This window comes from Gastrolobium bilobum, unplaced genomic scaffold (assembly GCF_033153095.1).
Source record: "Gastrolobium bilobum isolate Gb01-03AN ecotype WA unplaced genomic scaffold, APGP_CSIRO_Gbil_v1 utg441, whole genome shotgun sequence".
Classification (NCBI taxonomy): Eukaryota; Viridiplantae; Streptophyta; class Magnoliopsida; order Fabales; family Fabaceae; genus Gastrolobium; species Gastrolobium bilobum.
The window spans coordinates 284095-306839 of NW_026897808.1; the positions used below are offsets into that span (position 1 = coordinate 284095).

The 22745-nt window shown below is 34.1% G+C and overlaps 2 protein-coding genes across 2 annotated transcripts; both read left to right on the forward strand.

Annotated features, from left to right (window-relative positions):
- Window positions 1-1014: 1014 nt before the first annotated feature.
- LOC133310468 (carotenoid 9,10(9',10')-cleavage dioxygenase 1-like) lies at window positions 1015-17959 on the forward strand. Its single transcript, XM_061511398.1, has 13 exons — window positions 1015-1128; window positions 1209-1346; window positions 1440-1542; window positions 4045-4304; window positions 11654-11833; window positions 11924-12002; window positions 12125-12206; window positions 12316-12378; window positions 12472-12610; window positions 12724-12970; window positions 13077-13141; window positions 17598-17759; window positions 17849-17959. Exons 1-13 carry the CDS (start codon window positions 1015-1017, stop codon window positions 17957-17959), a joined length of 1743 nt encoding a protein of 580 aa, XP_061367382.1.
- A 1510-nt stretch (window positions 17960-19469) lies between these two features.
- Window positions 19470-20904, forward strand: LOC133310499 (E3 ubiquitin-protein ligase ATL42-like). Its single transcript, XM_061511433.1, has one exon. It carries the CDS (start codon window positions 19702-19704, stop codon window positions 20833-20835), a length of 1134 nt encoding a protein of 377 aa, XP_061367417.1. The 5' UTR covers window positions 19470-19701; the 3' UTR covers window positions 20836-20904.
- The last annotated feature ends 1841 nt before the right edge of the window (window positions 20905-22745 follow it).

Consider the following 22745-nt stretch of genomic DNA (forward strand, 5'->3'; position numbering starts at 1 on the left):
CAAGCTGACAAATTTAAATATAGACTTAAGCTTTTAAGACCAAAGCTCGACTCGACCTATTAACACCCCTAATCCAAACACACCAATATATGATCTCATTACTAAATATGATTATTGTGCTTAACGGAAATTCATACAATATTGACTTAAGCCTGTTGTCCTATTTAGTTAACTTTTCATATTTAATATTTTATTTTTATTTTATTTCTTTTAGCCTTCTTAAATATTATGTTTCTAGCCGGTTTCCCTCTATCATGAGTCCTTTTGACAAATATTTTTTATCCTGTTGATCATATAAACTAACATATATTAGTAACTTTTTTTGTCTTCACATAAAAGTTTAGGATCAGGGAAGCCTCTTCCATTTTCAATGTTACGATACGACAAATCACTAACTTCATCAACAACTTATAATGAAATTAGATATTAATTACTTATTATTTGAAGGATTAATATATTTAAATTTAGGGATTAATATGAGATAATTTTATTTTCTACACACATAAAAGTGTAAGACCCATATTTTTTTCTCTCCTATCTTCATATAGGTTCACATGGACCCCACACCCTTTTATGTGAATATATAGAAGATAAAAATATCTCTTACATATATATAAAAGTGTGTGGAACCCATGTAAAAAGAAGAGAAAAAAAAATATGAACCTTACATACTTTTATATGTGTGTAAGAGATATACTTATTTTCTATAACGGAACACCCTTTGTTAATATATATATATATATAAAGGGTTTTATAATTCTCATGTTAAATGAGAATTGAAATCTTATGTTGTAGAGATAAAAAGCATGTGGGATCCATGTGTTAGAAAAAATCATATGTATGACCCACGTCAGCACGGAAATCGAAGGGTGTGTAGGAAAATTTTAACTCTCGTATTGAATCAATATGAGAATTATAAAATCCATATATCAAAAAAAGGCTTGCTTTCGTTTACTATATATTTATCAAGTTGGAAGTGTTGCAGCTAAACGCAACTAGCGAATGGAAACACATATGGCAACTTCATACATGGTTCTTGCAGTGAATTCCTCTGTTCAAAAACGACCCTTTATTGTCCCACAAAGGTTTAAGCACTCCATGACTGTAGGACTTTCCTCCGTATTCAAGGTAATTAAATATGACTCTTCATGCATGTTAAAACCTGACGTCGTTTATGTGACTTAAATTGTCGTTCACTTCACGAGCAGCCAATCTTAAGAGCGTTTCCGCAAATTCCGCTGCAAATGGATGCATCGAAAACCATGACAGACATTAAATCTAAATTCCTTGAGGCTGTTGTTGATTCATTATTTGAGTATGTGGACCAGCCACTGCTTCCATCTCAGGTGAGGTATCTAACAAAGTGTTTTCATCGATCCCATTTATATATACTATCTATCTATAATTTTAATTATTTATTAATGAGTAGTATTTTGCAGAGTAACTTTGCTCCAGTGGAAGAGATAGGGGAAGACACGCTTATCACTCACATCCAAGGTGAAATACCACAGCATTTTCCAGAGGGTGTCTTCATTCGAAATGGTGCATCCCATGTGACCTTCTAACTTTGGATCTGTGCTTAACAAGATTATGGAAAAGGGGCACATGAAAATAAAATTATTTCTTTCATGCTTTTTTATATCACTTTTCTTTTAATTTTGATTAATCACTTTTTAGTTTTTACATCACTTTTCTTTTAATTCTGCTCTTATCGGAGTCCAAGTGATAATTAGTAACAGAAAAACTTGCGCATTGTTGATTCTTGCAAATTTTACTATTTATTTGCAATTCATAAAAATTTTAATGGTCACGTATAAATCATTAAGTTAGACTTGATCTATTACAAATAGTAAAATAGAACATATCTAGACTTTTAAAAAATCTATTTAAAAAACAGGTCATGGGCTTTTTTTGTACATGTCAAGCCTATAAGCATATAGGCCGGGCTACATCATATTATTTATTTTAAATAAAATTATTATTTTAATAATTTTGAATAATAAAATAATATATTTTAGTTATTCTTTTATTGAATGTTTAATAGGTTTAAACAAACTAACAGGCTCATACCAAGGTTTTTGTTTTTTAAATATAGGTCAGGCTAGACTTGTAATTTGGGACTTGTAATTTGGGACTTACACAGGTTAACAGGTCAAGTCAGACTTATTTTTTTACACAAACCTAGCATATTTAAGCCAAAACCTCAACTAGTTACATCCCTACATACAACAAGCTCTACTAATGACAACAAAAGTAAGACATTTTTACTTTGTTTATGTGGACAAAAGACATTTTTACTTTGATTTGAATTTTCATTATATAATTACTTTTTACACACATGACTTCTGCAGTCTATAGCTATAGGAAACAAAGATCAAAACAAAAGCGTATATCGTTATAGATATTTATAATAAATATTCTTGTATTTATAGCTAAAAGTTATTTATGGAAATAACTTATCTTATATTTATAATCCCTTTTTCCATACAACTATTTAATTATTTTAAATTAAAATTAAATTTACCGTTATTGATATTATTTTGTTATTGTTTATTTGAATTTAATCCAACATAATAGAAATAATTATAAGAAGTTTATAAAGAGGTCTTTCATCTTTTACATGTGTATTGACTGAATTTTTATTTTTTTTTTGGTAAAAATATTGACTGAAATTTATTACAAAATACATTGACATGGCAAATTTACGTAACATATACACTCATCTCCTTTCACTTTTTATAAAGGCCAGGTTTTCATTTTATTTGACTTTTTTTCTTCATTTCACATGTACACGTTTTCATAAAATTGGAAATAAGAAGTCTTTAAAAAAATGGAAATAAGAACAATTGACACCAGCATTTAAAAATAGCTCCATATAAATTCTCTATGATGTGTCTATCATTAGATGTGTAAATGAGCTAGGCCAATTTATAGAGACTCCTATATTAGGCCAGCCTTGACCTGTTACAAATAATAAAATAAAACAAGTCTAGGCCTAGGCTTTTAAAAAATCCCATTTAAAAAACAGGCTGTAGAAATTTTTGTACATATCGAGCCTATAAGCTTACATGACGGCCTATATCATATTATTTATTTTAAATAAAATAAATAAAACTATTATTTTAATAATTTTAAATAATAAAGTAATATTATTTTAGTTATTCTTTTAAGGGTTCATTTTTTTTGCAGTTACCGCAGATAACTTATCTGCATTAAGCCAATACGACGTCGTTTTGGGTGGAAATCATGGTGTTTTTGTAATTTTAATTTATTTCAGGGCTATAATAGTTTTTGTATTTATAATTTTTTAAGATTTCAATACCAAAACGACGTCGTTTTGCGAATAAATGCAGATAACTTATCTGCATTAACTGCAGAAACATTTTCCCCTTCTTTTAATTGTTAAATGTTTAATAGGTTTAAACAATCTAACAAGCCTACGTCAAGGCTTTTATTTTTTAAATATAGGTCAGAACATACTTGTAATTTAGAGCCTACATAGACTTACAGGCCAGGGCAGACCTGATGTTTTTTTACACAGACTTAACTTATTTAAATCAAAGCCTAGCCTAGGATAGCCTATATTCACACCCTTATTTATCATTTACTCTTAGTCATGACCATACAGTTGGCTAAGTATCATCAGAAGATGCTTTTTACCACTATGGTGGGTAAAGGACAAAAAAACTATTAATAAACAGATATTTGGTTTCTTTAAAGTGAGAGGTGCACTTCAAAGGAAAAAAATACAGAATTACCATCATGGATTGAGAAAAATAAAGAGAATATATTTTAATAACTCTATAGTTGTAATACATGTTGATATATTTTATGATAATTTTTAACGGTGGATTTTTGAATAGCTGTTCATAGTTGTATCATATTGTGCACTTGAGGGAAATCAAATTCAATAAACACATATATCAATGTAATAGTTATCTCCACTCTTACCAAAATAATTGAAAATAACTAAGTTGTCCCTGCAACGCATTGGATATGTTGCTAAATTTGCTCATACTTATCTCATGTATTACCATACGATAGGACCAAATCCACTATTCAGAGGACTCAAATCAACTAAGTCTATTTTGGGGAAGACAAATAGCGCTTGGGTGGAAGGAGAAGGAATGCTTCATGCTTTGTATTTCAAAAAACAAAGTGACGGGAACTGCGTCGTCGTCTACAACAACCGATACGTTGAAACTGAAACATACAAGCTTGAGAAACACAGTACCAAACCTTTGTTTCTCCCTGCAGTTAGAGGAGATTCATTGGCGGTATTGTCTTCGATTCTGCTAAACCGGGTAAGTATTCTTTTAGAACATTTTGATCCAATGACTAACAAGAACAAATTAGTCTCACTTAAGATTATATTTAGACTATAGTGCCATTTTATTAGGGAAAGATATATTGAATTAACTAAGAATAGCAAGTAGATTTCAAAAGCAACATATATTGATTGATACTCCATTACGCTGGCCCTAGCTATTTTTTCCCAATAGCATTGCATTTATATGTGTAACATTTATTTTTCGCTTAAAGTTGATGGTTTTATAAAAGGGATATGTAGCTCCATGTCACTACAGATGGGAAAAAGTGTAGCAACACTTATTTTTCTCAGGATACGCGTGCGGATCTTGATATTTTTTTTTTTTTAGGTCAGGATACGACCAAGTATCCTAGTGTTAAAAATTTACTGCAACTTTTCTTATAAGCAGTAAAAGGAGAACCGACGAACCCTTTATAAAAATTCTAAACTTCATTAACTTAATGATTTATGAAATCTTAAAACATTTTTGGGGACAATCACCAAAATACCACCCTATTCACACAAAAATTACATAAATGCCATAAATCGATTTTTTTTTTCAAAATGTCACATCACCTAACTCGCTACAACACCTGTCGAGTTAGGTGTGGACAAGTGACAGCAAGTTCATAGTCACTTAAGCCGCTGCTCAGTGCAGCGTGATTACGTGGCAGACAGCTTCTGTCATGCGACATAAAACGCTATGCAATTTGGCGTGTTACGTGTCTAACACGTGTCAAACTCGTTATGTTGTATAGTATGTTACGTGTCATCTTTTTTGACACGTGGCCATACATGTTGTGCTGCATAGCATATTATGTGTAAGTAGCCTAGTAATCTAGTATTTTTGGTCTAATAAATTCACCACTTCCCTTCAATTATGTGCATCATTGGGTTGGGTCTAATAAATTATAGGATAATTTTAATTATTGAATTTTGTATTTTGAAATAAAATGATTTAAGGAAAATTAATATTGGTTTGAATATTTTAGTTTTCAATAACTTATGTTAAAATAATTTAATTTAGGACTATTAATTTAATTTAATTTATGTGTGCTAATTAATTTAATTTAATGTAGAAGTGTTAATTAATTTAATTTAATTTCGTTTATGTTAAGTTAAATTATTTTTAACTATTAAGTAATTTAATTTAAGGAAAAATTTCAAAAATTTCCCTGAAAGTTTCGTCAGAAGCGCTTACCCCTCCCCAAAATTTTTAATCATTTACACCCTTACTTAAATTTTTTTATCACTTATCCCTCTAGCTTGATTTTCCATCCAAAATTAAGGTTAACACAATCAATTTTTAAAAAAAATACCAAAACTATCCTTAAAATAAAAAAGAATTAACACCTGCATTAACTGAACCTTACTGCTGGCAAGAGATAGTCATTGAGGAGTGAAACCGCCGCTGCGAACCTAACCACATTGGCTGCATGGTTGAGATGCCGATCACAAGAAACTCTGGAGCCCTTTGCAAGTTGTGTGTTTCTGGTATTCAGACAGAGAAAATATTCACTTTCATTGCGGAAAAGTAAACAGAATTATATTGCAAGATTTCAATTTACATGACCCCATTATTTGGTGTTTACTGCATGTAGGAAGAATCTTAAGATTAAATACTTCACTAATTAAATATTTCAACTCCCTTTCTTGTTTGCTATTCAAAAAAGATTATCCATATATTCATTTGCTTATTTATAGAGTTGTGCAAGAATGTGCTTTTTTTCTTATCCAAGGGTGAATTTTTCTTTTTTTCTTTTGAGGATAGTTTTGGTATTTTTTTAAAATTAACTCTGTTAACTTTAATTTTGGATGAAAAATCAAGTTAGGGGATGAGTGATAAATAAATTTTAAGTAGAGCTGTAAATGATTAAAAATTTTGGGAGGGGATAAGCGATTCTGACGAAACTTTCAGGGGAATTTTTGAAGTTTTCCCTTAATTTAATTTAGGAGTGTTAATGAATTAAATTAAACTTATCTTTGTTAATAAATTTAGTTTAATTTTGTCTATATAAATTTAAATTATTTTAGAAGTGTTAATTAATTATTTTTAGGAGTGTTAATAAATTTCATTTAATTTAGTTTAAGTTAAGTTAAAAAAAATTGAACTGTTAAATAATTTAATTTAGGAGTGTTAATGAATTTAATTTAATTTATGTTTATTAATTAATTTAATTTAATTTACTTTTATTAATTTAAATTATTTTGGAACTGTTAATTAATTACTTTTAAGACTGGTGAATTTATTAAACAAAAAACGTTGAATTGATGGGCTAATTACACATAATATGCTATGCAACACAATATGTATGGTCATGTGTCAAAAAAGCTTACACGTAACATGTTATGCAGCATAACAAGTTTGACACGTGTCAGACACGTAACTCGCCAAGCTGCCTAGTGTAACCTCCCCGTCTCGAGCCGGTTCAATTAACATACATATGATACAAACAGAAACAACAGAAGACTTAATTTACGAAAATACGAGCTAACTTTTTCTTTAATCCTTTTTCACATGATATATCACATTGCATACTTCTTCTAGTTTAATTATTACTTGACAGAGACGAAAATCGGACAGAGTAACGTCCGTAAACCGGACAAACAGGGATTTGCAAATCTCACTCTCAAGGTATCATGATAAACAGTTTATTCAATATATGATTTCAGGAATACCAGATATCTATTTAGGACCATATACCCATCCATGGGCATATGCATAGCTTGGCTCCTTGCCACTAGGTCTAACAACATGAAATCATACAACTGAATACTACATCATAATATAAACATGCCTGAATACACAATTGTACATGCATCAAAGTGAAAGACATGTACAAAACATATACAGGACATATACAAAGAATGGATCAGACATCATGATCCCAAAATAACAAAATACTGAAACAACAAAAGTATCCACCAAATATCAGTAGCCTACAGCTACTCCAAAAATCTGGTCCTTAGCAACCCCTCTAGCCACTAGTCGTGTCCTTGCCTCATGAGAGCTCACCAGGAATCTGAACACCTGAAATGATGTCCCCAAACAGGGTGAGATAACAAATCTCAACAAGCTCCAGGTTTATAGAGAATTCTCCATACCCCTGGGCCCACTCCTGCATGAAAGTCAGATACAGAATATACAAAGCATTATATAACAGATATCATAACTAGACAAAACATATATACATATCTTATCAAAGGCGTACGCAGTCATTTCCAAGGGAGCACCTCAGGCGAAAATCAACGCACGTGTTACCAGGTAAGGACCCTAAGCGAAACCAGAACATATCAGAGGTGTACACAGTCAGTCCCGAGGGAGGACCCCAAGCAAACATCAGTGCACAATACAATCAATGGCGAGAGATCATTGCAGAAATTATATCAGAACAAATCTTATCATATTATCAAATAGCTCTATATGAATGCATCTATACAAAGCATCAAATACAATCATGCAATCCAACCATAGTCCACTAACCACGATGGAGCACTCAAGAAGGAAAAGACTCCTTAAACATAGAGTTTACCTTTTGAAGCTTTACCAATTTGCTCACTTGTATCACAAGTTACCTATTTGACTCCAAAGGAATCCAAAAACGCTCAGTCCCCTAGGCACACCTAGAGAAGAATCCAAAACAAAAATCAATAAAATGCTACAATGTCATGTAATTACCAGACATATAGTTTATTGTTTACTTTCATTTCTTTACATTTTTGCCAATTTCATGACAATACATAAGTCAAGACCATACTTTCACAAATTCCTTTATTAGACCATTTTAAGGATGATTACATAAACCACAAGCACCCTCATGCTTTCATACTCACATAGGGTCTTAGAATGACTCATCCATGCTTCTAAGATACACTAAAATCTTTATCAATTCCTAGCCCCCAAAATCATACAATGGCTAAAGCCAATACCAAGGGAAACTAGAAATTTTCATCAATTCAGTTCATACCACTAAAGGTTCCTAAATTATTTATGCATTCCCTTTAACAATTTACACCCCACTTAGGCATATTTTCCTTCACAAGGTCGAGGCATCCATACAAGGAACCAAGATGTCTTCCGTCATTTCTTAAGCCTTCTCACTTCAAAATCATACTAAAACCATGCATTAGAACCTACACACATCATCAAAATAATTTTTAACATAATCAATCTCACTTGGACCATCATGGCCGAAATCCCCAAGGAGGTTTCCAACGGATTTTCCACTTTGTATTCTCACTTTCACACTTAAATCTCAACATACCAACCTTCACAATATATGTAATTAAATTTTTGCACACAGAGCCCCTATATGCCCAATATGGCCGAACCTAGTGTGGTGGTCCAAGGGAATTTTTTTCAAAATTTCTATATATGTTCATGCTTATTTCACATTACCATTTCACATACAATGTTAATTCATCAACCAATTCAAATTTCAAACTCAAATATTTTCCACCAAAAGTGCTCTAAGTTTTCAAAGCTTAAATCATACAAATCAAACCATTGGAATGAGGTTTTCTTACCTCAAATCACTTATTCAAGGTCCAAGGAACAAAACTCAAGCTTAGCTCACTCAAAATCCACACTTTTACACTTGGATGAATAGTGCCACGAATTGGAGAGGAGAAGAATTCTTCCCTCGAGCAATTTCAGCCCAAATAAAGTGGTGGAATGGATTCCTTGGATGATTTACTATCAATTTCGTGTAATGAACTTACAGATTTGGATGCTTGTGCAATGAGAAATCAAAGGAAAAAGAAAAGAAAACCTAAGCCCTCCATGGATGAGAAGCTCGGCCAAGAAGAGAGAGAAGGAAGCTTGCTAATGTGAATAGTGACTTTTTGGGAGGAACTTAAGTTTATAATGACATGTGCTCTTTTATCGGTTATTTTTCTCTCGCTTATTTTCACTTAAATTGACCCGAAACTAACTTAAAGCTACGGACATATTTTTATTTTTCTGAACTTATTTACATTAATTTTTATTCCCTAAGGAACCATATTTCAATTCACAGGATGATTTATGCGCCGTTTTTGACGAAATGTACTGTGAATTACTAACTGTGCACTATTTACACACAAAATTGTAGAACTTATAAACTTATCATTCTTAGGTCTATTATGACTTGCTTAGCATATATTGGACTTTCTTATTCTTATTTCATCAATTATTTAGTTCTGGACTCTACCGGCAGAAAACACTATTCATGAAATTTTCACGGAAAGTGCCAGACTATACAATTTTTTGCTCTGAATTCATATTTGGCATTAGAATTTCCAAATTAGCTCTCTAAACTCATTTTACTCCTTCTGACTCTACCGGTTGCTACACAACAATGCAGAACATCCGGCAGAAAGCACTGTTCATGACCTAGTTATGATTACAGTCAAAATACTCGAAATCACACTCTGAATCTAATTATGACATTTAAATCCTAAAATTAAATCTCTAATTAAGATTTACCAAATAGGATCATTATACCTAGCATTTTATGTCGTGTGACAGAAGTTGTTTGTCACGTAATCTCACTGCACTGTGTTACATGGCCATGCACTTGTTGCCACGTGTGCACACCTAACTCGCCAAGTGTTGTAGCGAGTTAGGTGATGTGACATTTTGAAAAAAAAAATCGATATGTGATATTTAAGTGATTTTTTGTGAATAGTGTAACATTTTGGTAGTTGTCCCCCGTTTTTGTCACCTCATTTTTACTTCTTTGTTTTTTGGTAAAAGTTCTTTGAATATCTTAATAACTGAAATTGCCATCTATAAGTTTACTCTAATTAAACTTATCATTAAAATAAAAAAATGAAATAAAAATACCATTAATCTCAAATTTATGAAGTAATATCCATGGGTATTGTCGATATTCTTATATTAGATCAGTCATAATTATTAAACCTTATCTTTTTCAATATTTGAATTTGCATATTTTTGAAAAAAATTATTTTTTTTTAATTTCTCACAAAAAAATTTTATAATAAATTAAAAAAAATATAAGTTAATACGAATATACACTTATATGGTGATGCTTGGTATATCTCCACTAACAATGTTACTACCAAACACATCATCTAAAATCATAAGATGCTTCATAATCGATAACGAAAGTAGTAAACTAAATATTGTTCCTGAATCACTGGTTGTATATATATTTGGCTCCCATGGCTTCGGACACCACCTTTACCATTTTAGGCCATGCATGATGGAAACACTTTAGGGCGTGAAAATTGTTACATAACAGAAAAAAGTAAATTAAGGTTTTTAATTAGAAATTAATGGTGCGTTCTTTTATCTGTTAGTTAACTAGGATTTTTAAGTTTTTCATGGAACTTATAAAAAAAGTAACAAGTGACAAAAATGTTTCATATGTTAATAAAATATTGGTGCGTATTTTTGACGGTATTTAGATAAAGTTTTGGTAGTAGATCAAGTTATTGGTTGGTGGAAGGTCATCTCACGTGTGCAGAGGCGGAGGGAGGTGGGCAGCCCCCCTAAAGTTTCTAGAATTTTTTTTTTTATCAGGGTGGATCTAAAGAATAAGGCAAAAAAAATATTCAAATAACGGCATTACTACTTGTTGTCAAAAACCATCACTTTTCAAAATTCTATCTAATTTCTGAAAATAAGGTTAAGACACCATTAAATACCCCCTTGTTGCACAGGTTATTGTGGGTGAACTTTTTAGAGTTGAGATCATAGAGTGAGAGTGTTATTATGCAGAATTACACTGCCGATTACATTGAGTATCGCCGATTCTAATCTCTTAATTGTGAGTTCTTAATTATTATTATGTTTAGATGTTTACAATAATTTTTGTCAAGTCACACATATGTGGTGCATTCCTTTTGTGTGTCACTGCATCAAACCATGGAGAAGAATTTTGATGCTTCAAGAGCACCATTGATTCAGCGGTCCGGACCAATTAAAATCGGAAGAGAGGAAAGAGCAAAATTATTTTTTTATCAAAGCGTAAGCCCCTTAATAAAAGGAGCACGAAGGTCCGAAGCGCTAAATTTTTTTCCCCAAACCGTGACTTATCCGCGAGATATGAAAAATAAATAGAAAATTCATAAGAAAAAATTCTTAAAGGTGGGCGTACAATGATATGCATTACAGGCTCCTAAAGTACCCCAATTTAGTTAGACATATCTTTTGTATATTTACTTCGGCGTATCTTCTTCTGTACATTGATCCAATGGCACAATCACCAAATTTATTTCTATAATAAAGCTCTAACCCAATTAACTTCGACTTGTACATTTGATTTTTCGCCGGGGGAAAAAATCTTGGTTCTGCCACTGCTCGTGTGATGAATTATCTTCTTGTGGATTTCACAGTTGAGATTTGGAAAATCAAATGAAGATTATAGCAACACCACTGTGATAGAGCATTCAGGCAAGTTCTACTCGGTTACTGATAATCACATGCCACAAGAGATTGACATCTTCACACTTAGTACTTTAAAGGACTGGGATGTCAATGGAGCCTGGAATCGTCCTTTTGCCAGCCACCCCAAGGTTTCTTTTATATATATGAGTCTCACTTTAAGTTTTACGTACAAAATTTTGTTTGCTTAATACAAACAACTTTTGATTTGTTTATTGCAGAAAGTTCCAGGTACAGGAGAGCTAGTTATTTTTGGGGTAGCTGCAACTAAACCCTATCTGGAAGTTGGAATAGTATCTGGTATATATTCTCCAAATGCCAAATAATATTGAGGAAATATTACAGTGCTAATAATTGATTTTGATAGAATGGTTATGGTGGTGAGTAATATCGATAACATTCCTTTTATTAATCATTTTCAGCTGATGGAAAGGAAATGGTTCATAAAGAAGACATAAAACTAGACAGGTGCTCTTTTTGCCATGATATAGGTATCACAAGCAGGTAACATTCGTTATCAAATTAACCACCGAATGGAATTATAAGCCTGTCTATGAGAACTCACTTGTGTTAATTAATATAATTCATCTATTTATGGGTTTTTTGTTTGTAGGTACATTGCGATATTGGATTTTCCACTGACAATAGATTTAAACAGACTACTAAGAAGAGAACCGTGAGTACACAAACACACACATATATATAAGACTATGATAAGGCCACAGAGAATCTCTGTTAATAAATAAGGTTTTCATGTTTTTACATGTAGATTAATCAAATACGAGAAGGAGAAATATGCGAGGATTGGGATAATGCCGCTCTATGGTGATGCAGAATCAATCCATTGGTTTGAGGTGGAACCTAATAGCACATTTCATGTCATCAATACTTTTGAGGATGGTGATGAGGTAACTTATCCACGAAGTAATATTTGAAACTGTCCAAGAACTTTTATTCCAGATTCGCTAATTGAGCAATTGCATGCCTTCAACTTTGATATAATTTCTACATGTTGTACAAGGTTGTAATATGGGGTTGCAGAGCACTAGATGCAATAATTCCAGGACCTGAAGATGGTCTAAATGAAAAGTGGTTCTCTCGTTGTTATGAATGGCGATTAAACATGAAAAATGGGGAGGTTAAGGAGAAATATCTCACTGCACCGCAACAGTTTATGGATTTCCCCCTAATCCATCCAAGTTTCACAGGAATTAAGAATAGATATGGATACACCCAAGTGATTGATCCCATTGCGAGTTGTGCTGCAAGTAATTATTTATAACCCGGTTTCGCTATTCTATTTAACAATTACACCCTTACTTATCGTAAATCTAGATTTTTATTTGATGAAATGGTTTCTGTTTGACTATTTAGACATTCCTAAATATGGAGCTCTGGCCAAGCTACATTTTGAAGAACCATGTTCAGAATTCCTTACGGTAAATTAAAGATGGCTTGCAATGAATTGAAAATCCATATGCTATTGACTTTGTTTTTACTTGAAAAAGGGTATTCTAATATATTATAGAATTGTAAATAATCTGTACAAAGGGTTCTCTATTTATAGAGAATATTTGACCTACTTTTAACCTAATGGGCTTGGCCCAATACAACAAAGAGCTTGGCCCAATACAACAATAAATGACTAAATAAAAACTAAATAATAACTAAATCAATATTATTTACAACACTCCCCCTCAAGCTGAGGAATAAATATTTATCATTCCCAGCTTGCTAGTAAGTTCTTGAAATCTGTCTGAAGGAAGCCCCTTTGTTAATAGATCAGCCAATTGACGCCCAGTGGGAATGTATGGAGTGGTAATCAACCCGCTATCAAGTTTCTCTTTGATGAAATGGCGGTCAACCTCAATATGTTTAGTCCGATCATGTTGAACTGGATTATGAGCTATACAAATAGCGGACTTATTATCACACAGCAGCTTCATAGGTCCCTCACATTTTATTTTGAGATCATCAAGAACAATTTTCAGCCATAGTAATTCACAAATGCCTTGAGCCATAGCTCGAAATTCAGCTTCTGCACTTGATCTGGCAACCACATCTTGTTTCTTACTTCTCCATGTCACCAAGTTACCGCAAAGAAACATGCAATAACCAGTGGTAGAAGGACGGTCAGTCACGGATCCAGCATAATCAGCATCTGTGTAGACTTCTAAAGATAGATTGCCATCACGTCGGAATAACAATCCTTTACCAGGAGTACCTTTAAGATACTGAAGAATTCTCTCTACTGCCTGCATGTGTTTTTCTTTTGGATCGTGCATAAACTGACTGACAACACTAACAGCATAAGCTAGGTCTGGTCTAGTATGGGCCAGATATATCAATTTCCCAACTAGCCGTTGATATTGTCCTTTATCAACTGGAGGACTCTCTTCTTCATAGCCCATCTTGTGATTCTGCTCAATAGGAGTATTAGAGGGTTTACACCCGAGCTTTCCTGCTTCTTTGAGAAGATCAAGAACATATTTCCTCTGGCTGATAAAAATTCCTTTGCTTGAATGAGCTACTTCTATCCCTAGGAAATATCTCAGTTTCCCAAGGTCTTTGATTTCAAACTCAGAGGCAAGCCGTGTTTGCAGAATCTGTCTCTCCACAAAATCATCACCTGTGATAATAATATCATCAACATATACAAGGAGCACAGTAAGCTTCCCATTTTGGGAGTGCTTGAAGAAAAGAGTGTGATCTCCTTGGCTCTGTCTGTATCCTAAGGTCATCATAACCTTAGTAAATCTTCCAAACCAAGCACGAGGTGACTGCTTCAATCCATACAAGGCCTTTTTTAATCTACAAACTTTATTTTCCCCCTTCACAGAATCAAAACCAGGCGGGATTTCCATGTAGACTTCTTCTTCTAACTCACCATTGAGGAAAGCATTTTTCACATCAAATTGATTTATATCCCAATTGTAATGGGCAGCAAGGGATAACAAGATTCTCACTGTATTCATCTTTGCAACTGGAGCAAAGGTTTCTTCATAATCAATGCCATAGGTTTGAGTGTAACCTTTGGCCACTAATCGAGCCTTATATCTCTCAAGAGTGCCATCAGAATTATATTTCAGGGTATAAACCCATCTGCACCCTACTGCTTTCTTTCCGTTGGGTCTATCAATAACCTCCCATGTTTTATTTTTCTCCAAAGCATTCATCTCCTCTTGCATGGCTTGAGCCCAATTCCTATCTTTCAAGGCTTCATGTACTGATTTTGGGATTGCAATAGAATCTAGTGCTGAAACAAAGCTTTTGTGCTGCACAGAAAGATTAGCAGAGGAAACAAAGTGGGAGATAGGGTATTGAGTACAAGAGGGACAGGAGGAACAAGTTTTCTTGTGACAAGATCTTTTTCCTTTTCTAAGAGCAATAGGTAAGTCATCAGAAGTAGAAGCAATGGGTAAGTCATTAGAGATATCAGAAGAAATAGACAAATCATGAGAGGAAATAATATTAGAATCAGAAACAGGAGATTCAGAAGAAATAGGAGATTCAGGACTTACCAGTGGTTCAGACGATTGAGGTTGCTGGTGAGACAATATGGGTTGTATCTCAGGTGTATTTGAAGGTTCTGACACACCAGGAGCAGACACACTAGGAAGAGAGAAGATTGATCCAGACTCAAAGAAGGAAGGGGACGAGTCTTCTGAAGAACTATTCTCCCCCTGACGATGAGGACCCAGGAAATAAGATTCAGATTCTTGAAAGGTGACATCCATAGAAACAAAAAATTTCCGACTTGGTGGATGATAACACTTGTACCCTTTTTTATAAGGGTTATAACCAAGGAAGATACACTTAAGAGCCCTAGGATCCAACTTACTCCGATGTTGTTTATGAACATGGACAAAGGCAACACATCCAAACACTCTTGGTGGAAGGCTCTGCAATATGGGAACAGAAGGAAAGAAGGAAGTCATGGAATGAATAGGACTGATATTGTTAAGGACCCGTGAAGGTAAACGGTTGATCAAAAAAGTTGCAGCTAATACTGCTTCTCCCCAATAAGAACTAGGAACAGATGTCTGAAAAAGTAGTGCTCTAGCAACTTCAAGAAGGTGACGATTTTTCCTTTCAGCAACCCCGTTTTGTTGAGGGGTATCAACACATGTGAGCTCATGAATCATACCTCTGTCTGAAATGAATTGTGACAGGCGTTGATTGACGTACTCAGTACCATTATCAGATCTGAGTCTTTTAATACCCTTACCAAACTGAGTCTCAACCATGTGATGAAACCGAATAAATATCTCTGGTACTTCAGACTTGTCTTTCATCAAGTATATCCATGTTATCCGAGTACAATCGTCAATAAAAGAAACAAACCACCTAGCACCTGAAACACTGTGCACTTTAGAAGGGCCCCAAACATCAGAATGGATAAGAGAAAAAGGTTCTCTGCTTTTAATAGTGCTAGAAGGAAATGACACTCGATGGTGTTTTGCAAATTCACAAACATCACAATGAAAGGTCTCAACCGACTTATTGAGAAACAGAGAGGGGAACATAGACTTCAAAAGACTAAATGGTGGATGCCCGAGACGCTTGTGATGGAGCCAAATCATAGACTCTGCAGTAGAAGGATGACGTGTCATTAATAACTGATTTTTGCTAGCATGGTCTGGAAGGAGATGATACAACCCATCCTGTTCATTAGCAACTCCAATTGTCTTCTTCGTGGTAAGATCCTGAATAAGACAATGAGAAGGAAAAAATGTGATAGAACAATTCAAATCAGTTGTAAGTTTTTGAGTGGAGATAAGATTAGTAGAAAGCTGAGGAACATAAAGAACATTTTTAAGAAACAAGGAAGGTTGAATTTGAATGTTACCAGAACCAATAACTGATTTATGGGATCCATCAGCTACGGATATAGTATGACTACCAACAATAGGATGATAAGAACAAAATAACTCAGTACGACAAGCCATATGATCAGTTGCACCAGAATCCAAAATCCATGAGGTTTTAAAATCAGTGCAAGAAGCAAGAAGAGATATAGAACGTGTGCTCTTACCAGATAAGATCGAAGAACTATCATGCTCAGCCATTCTTTAACAAAAAAAGTTAACAACCAGCGATAAAATCAACCAAACAGAATATCAAATGACCTCTGATCAGAAAAATAATTACAGATCCAGACAGAAGACAAGAAGACGAGAAGAATGGTGGTGGTCCGGTCCAAAAACACGGCCGCACGCGCCTCCACGCGCCGGAGAAAGGAGCTGCGCGTGGGATTCACTCGCCGGGAAAGGGGCGGCGCGTGAGAGCGCGTGGATGGGCTTCGCCGGCTGAGATTTTTCTGGTGTGGTCGTCCGGTGAGCGCACACCTGTCTGTGGGTGGTCGCGGTTGAAAAGTCGCCGGAAAGTGGTCCAAACGGTGAAGACAGATCTGATTGGAGGCGATCGGAGGTGTTTCGGTCGTTTGTGGCGGAGGAACACTGCGTAGAATGATAGATCGGAGGAAAAATAAGGTCAACAATGGTCCCCTTGGTCCAAAAGGTCCCCGGAAAAATTTTCCGGTGGCGGCTAATGACGGCAAGAGGCAAAGAAATTAGGGTTTTGTTAAAAAAGAAGATAATATGTGCGGAAGCAAAGCCCTCAGATCGAGAGCTCTGATACCAACTTGAAAAAGGGTATTCTAATATATTATAGAATTGTAAATAATCTGTACAAAGGGTTCTCTATTTATAGAGAATATTTGACCTACTTTTAACCTAATGGGCTTGGCCCAATACAACAAAGAGCTTGGCCCAATACAACAATAAATGACTAAATAAAAACTAAATAATAACTAAATCAATATTATTTACAACATTTTTATATATATGTTTTTTCCCTTAAACTATTATACAACTTTTTAAATGCTTAAATCAGGGAGAAACACAAGAAGAAGAGCCTATAAGGGTTGAATATCATAGGTTTGAAAGGAATGTGTTTTGCACTGGATCTTCCTTTGTGCCTAAAGAAGATGGTCTTGAAGAAGATGATGGTTGGATAATCACTTTTGTTCACAATGAAGACACCGGCATATCCCAAGTGAGTTCATTCTGTGACATGTATATTATTTTTATTGATCTTGCTCGGAATAGTAATTAATAGTTACATCCTTTTTGTTTTTCTTGCAGGTTCATATAATTGACACAAAGAAGTTTTCTGGCGAGGCAGTTGCCAAAATCACCATGCCTTGCAGGGTTCCATATGGATTTCACGGGGCTTTCATGCCAATCTCATTTTAATATGCAATTTTCTGCGTTGTGTTGTTTACTTATTTTGTATTAATTTGCAACTCTGATCTATGGTACTATTGGTCGTTGATGTACTGTTCATGAGATTGCCTTGTTAAGTTTCAAGATTATGTTATGTCATATCGACGTATAATTGATCCAGGCCAATAATTAACAAGGTCGCTTAACTCAAAATAACACAAAAGCAAGACTTTTGGTAAGAGCAGTATAAAAATGATCTTTTTGTTTTTTGGCGAAAAAAAGAGTTTAGGAGACACTAATCACGATGTTGCTACAATCTAAGGTCAAGGCACATTACTACTAGTGGTGTAACGGATTGAGCTGAGCCGAACTTTGATCTTAAAAGATTAAATCTGTATTTAAAAGTGTCAGCCTCACCGAAACTGTTATTTGTTATAAATATAATTATTTGCATGTAGCCTGACTTATTTACAAAAGTTAAAAGTCTGGTTTAGCCTGTTTAAAAAAGTAAGACAACAAAAATTTATCCAAATAGAATATACAATTAACAATACTAGTAATTTCATAAATATTTATAAATTTAATGTATATCCAAACAGCATAATATAGAACAAAATCATTCAAAAAATATGTTTAACTAATAAAATGGAGTGAAATGGAATGAGGAAAAAGAGAGTGTTATTACAAGTAGTATAAAAAATATAAAATATAAAATAATAATATACTAGGTCGCCTGAGAGCGGGCTCTAAGGCCGAGCTTTTGAGTTGGAGCCTGAGACCTTTTTATTAAATGAACTTTTATACAAGTTCAAGCCTGGTGCCAATAACCAATTCTAGATATATAAACTCATGCTTTCACAAATCGAGCCAAAGACCCTGATTCGTTTAGCACTCCTAATTACTAGGACGATACTTACATGTCCTACTTACGAAAGACTACCATGTCATTATCAAATTAACCTAAAACCTTAGTCAATGCATGATGCATTCAATGCTATCCGTTTAGGTAATCGTCTTTATCAATATAAAATGATTTTTGTCATGTATGTTACTTTTATGGTCCAAGTTGGTCCTTGGCCATAGGGTACGCATCTTGAGGGACCTAATAATATGGTCCAAAATAATAAGCCTAAGTTGCCTTGTCGCCTACTTGAGTCTTTATTAAATATTTCATACTTGAGGCTTATTTTCTTAATATGAGAGAGTTTTTTTATTATCTTTTATTTGTTTTTATTATGAATTGGCATCCAAATAGTTAAGAAGAAACAAGTTTCTCCTATTTCTTTTCCGCTATCAGAATCAATAATTGAAATAAATGACAGTTTCAATACAAAAAGTAAACAATACATAGTCAAGTGTTAACCGGGACAATCGTGAATGGAATTAAGAATTATGCTAAGCACATATTTAGTATGATGGCTATTGTGTAATATGTCAATCATGAAACAACGTTTTTGGATCATAACAGAGCTCCGAGCTGATGCTGTGATGAATGCTTTTGTCCTCATCGATGAGAAGATATTCTTAATTAATTGTCCAAGAAAAAGCACTACATAAACGAACAAACAGATAAAGCTGCCGTGTGGGCCGAGGACTGTTATAGTAAATTAAAAGACAAGATTGAAAGCTTTTGAAATTGTCTGCATTCGTTGAACAAACAGCACTGGAAGATGCTATGCCAAGTATAGGTTTCTTATTTCTACCCATTTATGTTTATTTAGAAAGAAAGAACCCTGAAAAAATTAGTAATCTTCCAAGATCTCCAAAATTAGATGGGTAATATCCTCTATAAGAACCGTTGGCTAGTGTCCATGATGATTCTTTCTCTCCTCTTCAACGTTCAAGCCCAAGACATTTTTGTACAGAACAGGCCAGAATTGCCACAAACTATTCATCCGAGCAAAGGGATTGTGATCACAGTCCTGTCCATAATGTTTACCATAACATTTCTCTTACTTGCCTATGTGAAATTCTGTCGAGATATTCCTCGTGAACTTCTGAACCAAAATCAAAACTTTCATGGACTAACTCGATCAAGGTCTAGGTTTTCTGGGATTGACAGACAAGTAATTGAAACTCTCCCTTTCTTCAAGTTTTCTTCCCTCAAGGGATCCAAAGAAGGCCTTGAATGTACCGTTTGCTTATCCGAATTCGAGGACATAGAGATTCTTAGATTGCTACCAAAGTGCCAGCACGCTTTCCACGTGAATTGCATTGACAAGTGGCTTGAAAACCACTCTACATGCCCTCTTTGCAGGTACAGGGTTGAACCAGGGGACATCAAGAACCTTACTTATTCGTTGAGCTCAAGGTCCCTCCGAGGTCCTTCAAATCTAAATGAGGACCCAAATCTTGAATTCTTTGTCCAGAGAGAGCCATCCCATCGAGGGTCATCAGGATTTGACACTGGAAGTGCCTTTTGGGATAGCAGTGGTGGTACAAAGTGGGAACATGTTCACGAACTCAATCATAAAATAGTCATCTCTGATGTTGTTACGAGGAGCAGGTGGAGTGATCTTAATTCTTCAGACCTTCTATCCTTGAACTGTGAGATGATTCATGATATGTGCAGCACAAGATTCTCTCCTTTGGAAAACACCAGAAATGAAAAGTTTCACGGAACTTCAAGCCTTCCTTCTACTTCCAATGAGGAAGAAAATTCATTTACGGCACTAAATTCTACTGAGAAGAGGTCCATGTCTGACATTGCTAATGTTCCAAGGTTTGCAGAAATCAACAAGCAGAATAGAATCAGAGAATATGTGGCATCTAGTGGGGACAATAGGAGCGAAGAGAGGTTGTGCAGGATTTGGTTGCCAATTGCAAGGCGAACAGTCCAATGGATTGCAAGACAAGAAAGAAATTCAGTTGAATTAGAACACAAACCTTTAGCTTCAAACGTTTGATCACTGTAATGGGATGGGACCAAATAGTAGGTACTGTGTATACTATGTGCTGTGTGCACATGTTGATTGTCGGTGTAAGAGAAGGTGGTAAATTAATGAAACAAGAGAAATATCTTTTGCTCTAATTTGTGCTCGTCTGATTTTACAGTCACCATATCATATAATTAAGCATACTTTTTGAAAAAATAAAATAAATGGTTAGTGTCTGATCGAGAATCTCTCCTTGTTGTAAGATAAGGTCAAACTTTCAACTTTTACAAGAATTTACATTAAAGGGCCGACCCAGTTCAAATACCCACTTCGTGAGTGTCTAGGGAAGGGAATACTCTAGGCCGTCTTTTCCCTGCTTTTTGCAGATAGGCTGATTCGAACCCGCTACCTGACACACCACGGCAAGCAAGCTTACCGCTGAGCAAAGCCGGCCCTTCTTACAAGAATTTACATTGATATTAAATTTTTCAATTTAATTTTATGTTATGCACTTATCATGAACATAAGGTCAACTAAATAGACTAACACGTTATCAGCATAATACTTATTAGAATTAGGGTTACACACGTTAAGAATTAACCAGTTTATTAAATTTACATTGATTTACTTTACAACTCATCAATTATCTTAGAGAGAAGAAAATTTTGAATATTTTTACAATAATTTAATATTTAAAACATAACATAAACATGTCATATAAAATTATTTTTGTTTGGTAAATAATCTGGCCGAAAACTACATGGAAGATGTGTCTGGATAAACTTAAAATAAAAAATGCTATTCTTTTTAAAATTATAATTTGTAAAAAACTAAAACATTTTTTTTAGTTTTAACATTTTTATTTAAAAATATCTAATTATTTTTAAAAATATTAAATATTTTAATTTAAAAAGTAACCATTTTTGGGAAAAAAAATGCAAGTACAAACACAATTGCATCATCTTTGTTTCCATTGGTGGAACTGGAACTTCCAAAATACTAAGTCCAACTCTTGCTGCAGATAACGGCCAGTCTGTCTGCACATTAGTTTTGCTCCCAGAAGGCGTGGCTAATACTGAAAAACATTAAAAAAAATTAAAAAAAAAAATTTGTATAGTAAAGATCTTGCAACTCAATTGAAAGTGGCCTCCACATATAAAAAAAGAAAAAAAAAATTGTTTTGTAATTTTATAATGGAATTTAGATTGTTTGATGTATTACTTTCAAAATTCGTAAAAGTATCTCATCCAAATGGTGTTATTTTATCCAAGTTCACTGTTGAGTAACGATTGAATAGCATTTTAATTGCTGATCAACCGCATGAAATGCAGCCAACTGTCCCTGTTGGACGCTACGCTATAACAACAGTTGCAACGGAACCACCCAACTCTGTCTTGGATTTAGTAACAGAGCCTACCCTATATATAACCTCTTTCTTACCGTTTCTGATTCTGTAGCCGCACCAAAATTCATTGTTCCTACGATAGTTTAATGTTAATTACACTTTATCTGCTGCTAATCCAGCAGTGTTCTTCCACAAATAACTACATGAACCCATTTGGCCCTTTAATTTGCAGGGGACATTTGCGTTCCAACTACTCGAGGTAATGTTGAAGTTTCAACCATCATTTTAGGGTTTTATTAGTGTTATGTTACATGATTTAAGTGTTGTTTCCAACACACACATAAATGGAGAGAGAGAGTGGAATGATGAAAGAGAAAGAAAAACATATAGACCCCACCTCTTTAACGTGTGTGTGAGAAAGTGATGTTATATCATGTTACATGATAAACATAAAACTCATCATTTTAACTTGGAACAAAAGGAATATGAACTTCCACATTGGGTAACCAATACGCATGTAAAAGAACCACTTCAACTCAAAATTTTAAGGTGTTGAGTGAAAGTTTTTTTAATGATTTATATTATTTTCTAACTT

Coding starts and splice junctions, on each gene's coding strand:
- LOC133310468 (XM_061511398.1), top strand. CDS start 1,015: ATGGCAACTTCATACATGGTTCTTGCAGTGAATTCCTCTGTTCAAAAA. Junction 1,347..1,439: donor AGCCACTGCTTCCATCTCAG/GTGAGGTATCTA, acceptor AGTATTTTGCAG/AGTAACTTTGCTCCAGTGGA. Junction 12,611..12,723: donor CTTTTGAGGATGGTGATGAG/GTAACTTATCCA, acceptor ATGTTGTACAAG/GTTGTAATATGGGGTTGCAG.
- LOC133310499 (XM_061511433.1), top strand. CDS start 19,702: ATGGGTAATATCCTCTATAAGAACCGTTGGCTAGTGTCCATGATGATT.